The 7,206-nt window shown below is 55.6% G+C and overlaps 1 protein-coding gene across 1 annotated transcript in view; it reads left to right on the forward strand.

The window, feature by feature from the left end:
* AHNAK2 (AHNAK nucleoprotein 2) overlaps positions 1-6,688 on the forward strand; it is a 37,544-nt gene extending 30,856 nt beyond the window's left edge. The window contains 1 exon segment of the mRNA XM_026447495.1: positions 1-6,688. This exon segment is cut by the window's left edge and continues 10 nt beyond it. Within this exon segment, the coding sequence (XP_026303280.1) occupies positions 1-6,688 (6,688 nt within the window).
* Positions 6,689-7,206: the final 518 nt, after the last annotated feature.

A 7,206-nucleotide genomic window follows, 5' to 3' on the forward strand; every position in this document is an offset into this window, starting at 1 on the left:
GGGAGCCGGCCTCAAAGGGCACCTGCCCAAGGTGCAGATGCCCAGTTTAAAGATGCCCAAAGTGGACCTCAAGGGCCCCCAGGTGCACATCAAGGGCCCCAAGCTGGACCTGAAAGGCCCCAGGGCGGAGGTGATGGCCCCCGACATGGAGGTGTCCCGGCCCAGCATGGAGGTGGACATCCAGGCCCCAGTGGCCAAGCTGGATGGTGCCAGGATGGAGGGGGACATGTCCCTAGCCGACAAAGACGTGACCGCCAAAGACAGCAAGTTCAAAATGCCCAAGTTCAAGATGCCATCCTTCGGGGTGTCGGCCCCAGGGAAGTCCATCGAGGCCTCAGTGGACGTGTCTGTGCCAAAGGTGGAGGCCGACGTGAGCCTTCCCTCCATACAGGGGGACCTCAAGACCACTGACCTCAGCATTCAGCCCCCTTCCGCTGACCTGGAGGTCCAGGCTGTCCAGGTGGACGTGACGCTCCCTGAAGGCCACGTGCCCGAGGGAGCCGGCCTCAAAGGGCACCTGCCCAAGGTGGAGATGCCAAGTTTGAAGATGCCCAAAGTGGACCTCAAAGGCCCCCAGGTGGATATCAAGGGCCCCACGCTGGACTTGAAAGGCCCCAAGGCGGAGGTGACGGCCCCTGACGTGGAGGTGACTCTGCCCAGCGTGGAGGTGGACGTCCAGGCCCCAGGAGTGAAGCTGGATGGTGCGCGGCTAGAGGGGGACCTGTCCCTGGCCGACAAGGACGTGACCGCCAAAGACAGCAAATTCAAAATGCCTAAGTTCAAGATGCCATCGTTTGGGCTGTCTGCCGCAGGCAAGTCCATGGAGGCCTCAGTGGACGTGTCTGCGCCGAAGGTGGAGGCCGACGTGAGCCTCCTCTCCATGCAAGGGGACGTCAAGACCACGGACATAAGCATTCAGCCCCCTTCCGCCGAGCTGGAGGTCCAGGCTGGCCAAGTGGATGTGAGGCTCCCAGAGGGCCAAGTGCCCGAGGGAGCCGGCCTCAAAGGGCACCTACCGAAGGTGCAGATGCCCAGTTTCAAGATGCCCAAAGTGGACCTCAAGGGCCCCCAGGTGCACATCAAGGGCCCCAAGCTGGACCTGAAAGGCTCCAAGGCGGAGGTGACGGCCCCCGACATGGAGGTGTCTCTGCCCAGCGTGGAGGTGGACGTCCAGGCCCCAGGAGTCAAACTGGATGACGTGAGGCTGGAGGGGGACCTATCCCTGGCTGACAAGGATGTGACTGCGAAAGACAAAAAATTAAAAATGCCCAAGTTCAAGATGCCATCCTTCGGGGTATCAGCCGCAGGCAAGTCCATGGAGGCCTCGGTGGACGTGTCTCTGCCGAAGGTGGAGGCCGACGTGAGCCTCCCCTCCATGCAGGGGTACCTGGAGACCACTGACCTCAGCATTCAGCCTCCATCCACTGACCTGGAAGTCCAGGCTGTCCAGGTGGACATGACACTCCCGGAGGGCCACCTGCCCGAGGGAGCCGGCGTCAAGGTGCAGATGCCCAGTTTCAAGATGCCCAAAGTGGACCTCAAGGGCCCCCAGGTGGACGTCAAGGGCCCCATGCTGGACCTGCAAGGCCCCAAGGCGGAGGTGACGGCCCCCGACATGGAGGTGTCTCTGCCCAGCGTGGAGGTGGACGTCCAGCCCCTGGGAGCCCAGCAGGACCACACGCGGATGGAAGGGGACCTATTCGTAGCCGACAAGGACTTGACCACCAAAGACAGCAAGTTCAAAATGCCCAAGTTCAAGATGCCGTCCTTCGGGGTGTCGGCCCCAGGCAAGTCCATCGAGGCCTCGGTGGACATGTCTGTGCCAAAGGTGGAGGCTGACGTGAGCCTCCCCTCCATGCAGGGGGACATCAAGACCACTGACCTCAGCATTCAGCCCCCTTCCGCTGACCTGGAAGTCCAGGCTGTCCAGGTGGACACAATGCTCCCGGAGGGCCACGTGCCCGAGGGAGCCGGCGTCAAAGTGCACCTGCCCAAGGTGCAGACGCCCAGTTTCAAGATGCCCAAAGTGGACCTCAAGGGCCCCCAGGTGCACATCAAGGGCCCCAAGCTGGACCTGAAAGGCCCCAAGGCGGAGGTGACGGCCCCCGACGTGGAGGTGTCTCTGCCCAGCGTGGATGTGGACGTCCAGGCGCCAGGAGCCAAGCTGGATGGCGCGCGGCTGGAGGGGGACCTGTCCCTGGCTGACAAGGATGTGACCACCAAAGACAGCAAATTCAAAATGCCCAAGTTCAAGATGCCATCGTTCGGGCTGTCTGCCCCAGGCAAGTCCGTGGAGGCCTCGGTGGAGGTGTCTGCGCCGAAGGTGAAGGCCGATGTGAGCCTCCCCTCCATGCAGGGGGACCTCAAGACCACGGACCTCAGCATTCAGCCCCCTTCCGCTGAGCTGGAGGTCCAGGCTGTCCAGGTGGATGTGAAGCTCCCGGAGGGCCATGTGCCCGAGGGAGCCGGCCTCAAAGGGCACCTGCCCAAGGTGCAGATGCCCAGTTCCAAGATGCCCAAAGTGGACCTCAAGGGCCCCAAGCTGGACCTGAAAAGCCCCAAGGTGGAAGTGACGGCCCCCGACGTGGAGGTGTCTCTGCCCAGCGTGGAGGTGGACATCCAGGCCCCAGGAGCCAAGCTGGATGGTGCACGGCTGGAGGGGGACCTGGCCCTGGCTGACAAGGACGTGACCGCCAAAGACAGCAAGTTCAAAATGCCCAAGTTCAAGATGCGGTCGTTCGGGGTGTCGGCCCCAGCGAAGTCCGTTGAGGCCTCGGTGGATGTGTCCGTGCCAAAGGTGGAGGCCGACGTGAGCCTCCCCTCCGTGCAGGGGGACCTTAAGACCAGTGACCTCAGCTTTCAGCCCCCTTCCACCAACCTGGAGGTCCAGGCTGGCCAGGTGGACGTGAAGCTTCTGGAGGGCCATGTGCCCGAGGGGGCCAGCCTCAAAGGGCACCTGCCCAAGGGGCAGGTGCCCAGTTTCAAGGGCCCCCAGGTGGACGTCAAGGGCCGCAAGCTGGACCTGAAAGGCCTCAAGGCGGAAGTGATGGTCCCTGACGTGGAGGTGTCTCTGCCCAGCATGGAGGTAGACGTCCAGGCCCCAGGAGCCATGTTTCACGGCGTGGGGCTAGAGGGGGACCTGTCCCTGGTCCACGAGGATTTAGCTGCAAAAGACAGCAAGTTTCAAGAGCAAAAACTGAGCACGTCTGGTGCTGAATGCTCATCAAAGAAAGTTTCCATGTCGTCCTCTGAAATCAAACGAAATATTACATTACGTGAGAAGACTTCAGCATTTCCCATTGTGGAGTCTGTTGTTCGTGAAGGTGATCTTCATGATCCATCATGCGACAGTAACCTGGGGCTTGCTGTTGGAGAAGCTGGAGTGGATTTGAAGTTTAAGAAACTGCATTTTAAAGTGCCCAAAGTTTCATTTTCTTCTGTCAAAACTCCTAAAGATAGTTTAGTCTCAGGTGCAGAATCTAGCGTAGGTCTTTCCACGATTCCCTTATCATCTTCAGAATCCTCAAGTTGTGAATTACAACAGGTTTCAGGCGGTTCAGAGCCATCCATGCAGATGCCTAAGCTTGGTTTGACTGGGTTTCCGTCATCCCGGCTTGATTTCACTGGTCCTCACTTTGACTCTTCTATTCTCTCTCCCTGTGAGGGTGTTACACTGACAAAATACCAGGTGACCGTTCCCAGAGCTGCCTTGGCCCCTGAGCTTGCTCTGGAAATTCCTTCTGGGTCTCAGGCTGAGTTTCCTCTTCCCAAGACAGAGTGCTCTGCTGACCCGCAGCCTCCAGAGGGAGTTCCAGTATCTGGAACGGAGAGTCACTCTGGTCCACTGAAGTCCATGATTCCTGTTTCTCTTGGTCAGGTGTCTTTTCCTAAATTCTATAAACCAAAGTTTGTGTTTTCAGTTCCCCAAATGTCAGTTCCTGAGGGAGACTTATATGCAGCAGCGGGTGCCCCAGTCATGTCTCCTCTTAGCCCTGGAGAGGGAGTGCAGTGCCCCTTGCCAAGCACCCATCTGCCATCCCCAGGCACCTCTGTGTCCCAGGACCCGGAAGAGCTTGTGGCCTCCTTGCAGACATCAGTAACAGCCCCCGGAGAAGCCTCTTTTGAAGATGCTGACCACGAAGGGAAAGGGAGTCCCTTCAAAATGCCTAAGATTAAGCTTCCATCATTTAGGTGGTCCCCGAAGAAGGAAGCAGGGCCAAAGGTGGACCCAGAATGCAGCGTGGAGGACTCAAAACTCAGCCTGGTTTTAGACAAGGATGAAGTGACCCCGCAGTCTGCCATGCACATGGATCTGCCTCCTGAGAGGGATGGAGAGAAGGGAAGGAGCACAAAGCCTGGCTTCGCCATGCCAAAACTTGCACTTCCCAAAATGAAGGCTTCTAAGAGTGGGGTCAGCCTGCCACAGAGAGACATGGATCCTTCTCTTTCTAGTGTCACAGCAGGGGGTAGCTTTGAAGACAAAGAAAAGGCCAGCAGTGACGGTGGTGGGGGAGGACTTGGTACAACAGCAAGTGCCACAGAAGGTGAGGGTGTGAACCTCCCCTGTCCACAGGTCCGCATTCCCAGTTTGGGCTTTGCCAAACCTGATCTCAGATCCTCCAAGGCCAAAGGGGAAGTGAGCCAGTCTGAAGCTGACCTGCCTCTTCCCAAACATGATCTATCTACCGAAGGTGACAGCAGAGGATGTGGGCTCGGGGATGTCCCAGCAAGCCGGCCTTGTGGGGAGGGGATCGCTCCCATACCTGAAGACCCCCTCCAGCCATCCTGTAGAAAACCAGATGCTGAAGTCCCCACAGTGGAAAGCCCAGAGGAGGAAGCCACGCCCAGGGACTCGCAGGAAAGCTGGTTTAAAATGCCCAAGTTCCGCATGCCCAGCCTCAGGCGCTCTTCCAGGGACAGAGGCGGGGCTGGAAAGCTGGAAGTGGCTCAGACACAGGCACCGGCAGCAACAGGGGATGAAGCAGCAGCTAGAGTCAAAGAGTTCCTTGTTTCTGGGTCAAACATGGAGGCAAGTATGTCCCTACAGCTCCCAGAGGCAGATGCAGAAGTGACAGCTTCTGAGAGCAAATCATCCACAGATGTTCTAAGGTGTGATCTTGACAGCACAGGCTTGAAGCTGCACCTTCCCACTGCTGGGGTGACCGGGGATGAGCTTTCCACTTCTGAGGTCGGGATCCATCCAACTAAAGGACCTCTCCCTTTTCAGATGCCTGGCATGAGGCTTCCAGAAACCCAGGTTCTTCCAGGAGAAATAGATGAGACTCCTCTTTCCAAGCCAGGACATGACCTTGCCAGCATGGAAGATAAAACAGAGACATGGTCATCCCAGCCTGAAGGTCCACTTAAACTGAAAGCTTCAAGTACTGATATGCCATCCCAGATTTCTGTGGTTAACATGGATCAACTGTGGGAAGATTCTGTACTAACTGTCAAATTCCCCAAATTAAAGGTACCGAGGTTCTCCTTCCCTGCCCCCAGCTCAGAGGATGACGTGTTCATCCCCACTGTGAGGGAAGTGCAGTGTCCAGAGGCAAATATTGACATAGCCCTTTGTAAGGAAAGTCCCGGGCTCTGGGGAGCCAGCATCCTGAAGGCAGGTGCTGGGGTCCCCAGGGAGCAGCCTGTGGAGCCTAACCTGCCTTTGGAAGCTTCCCCAATTTCAAAGGTCAGAGTGCATATTCAGGGTGCTCAGGTTGAAAGTCAAGAAGTCACTATACACAGCATAGTGACACCAGAGTTTGTAGATCTCTCAGCACCCAGGGCTTTTTCCACTCAGATTGTGCGGGAATCAGAGATCCCTGCATCAGAGATTCAAACACCTTCATATGGATTTTCCTTATTAAAGGTGAAAATCCCAGAGCCCCACACACAGGCTAGAGTGTACACAACAGTGACTCAACACTCTAGGACTCAGGAGGGCGCAGAAGAGCCTCCCACACAAGCTGCCCCAGGAGTAGACTCCATTTCTGGAGATCTCCAGCCTGACACTGGAGAACCATTTGAGATGATCTCTTCCAGCATCAATGTACTGGGACAGCAAACACTCACATTTGAACTTCCTTCTGGCCACCAGCTTGCAGACAGCTGTTCAGATGAGGAGCCAGCAGAAATTCTTGAGTTTCCCCCTGACGATAGCCAAGAGGCAACCACACCACTGGTGGATGAAGGCAGGGCTCCAAAAGAGAAACCAGAAAGTAAAAAATCTGGTCTGCTCTGGTTTTGGCTTCCAAACATTGGGTTTTCCTCTTCTGTTGATGAGACAGGTGTCGATTCCAAAAATGACATCCAGAGATCTGCTCCCATTCAAACACAGCCTGAGGCACGACCAGAGGCAGAACTGCCTAAAAAACAGGAGAAGGCAGGCTGGTTCCGATTTCCCAAATTAGGGTTCTCCTCATCTCCTACCAAGAAAAGCAAAAGCACCGAAGATGAGGCAGAGCTGGAAGAACAAAAACTTCAAGAAGAAACAATCACCTTTTTTGATGCCCGAGAAAGTTTCTCCCCTGAAGAGAAGGAAGAGGGTGAACTGGTCGGGCCTGTGAGCACTGGGCTGGACTCCAAAGTGACGGTGACATCTGCGGCAAGAACAGAGTTAATCCTGCTAGAGCAGGACAAAAAAGCTGATGATGTAGGCAAAGACTCAGTCCTGTGACCAAATGAAGGCTGAGAGGTATGGCTCATCAGCACAAGAGAGATGCAAAAAACTAAGTTGGAAAGTAAAGGCTACACACACATATGGAGCACCCCATCCCACAGCACATTACATCCACCTCACTTCACAGAACTGAGAACAGAGCAGAAATGACCAGAACACCTTTGTCACCATCACACAGCCCTCCTAAAATGGAACCAAAGCTTTGGATGCAAAGAAGGCACCCTGACTTCCCACAATACACCAGAATTCACGCGGTACTCAGAGGTGTTGCTGGGAAAGTTTATTGGTCTTTATTAGATAGATTTCAAGAAACCTGCCCATAATACCCAACAGAACATGAGTGTTTCTTTGAGGAAAGGGTTCTAATGTCTGTGGTGTACGAGTAGTTTTTGGTATAACTTCTTTCCTGCTGCTGCTGCTTCCTGGCAAACATAGTTTTCCTATTTCAGGCAGAGTGCAGTATATTCCAGGAGACACTGTTTCCTTCTCTCTTAGCTTACTTCTTTGTTGAATGCTCACTAATGGCAAGC

This window comes from Piliocolobus tephrosceles, chromosome 6 (genome assembly GCF_002776525.5).
Source record: "Piliocolobus tephrosceles isolate RC106 chromosome 6, ASM277652v3, whole genome shotgun sequence".
Lineage (NCBI taxonomy): Eukaryota > Metazoa > Chordata > Mammalia > Primates > Cercopithecidae > Piliocolobus > Piliocolobus tephrosceles.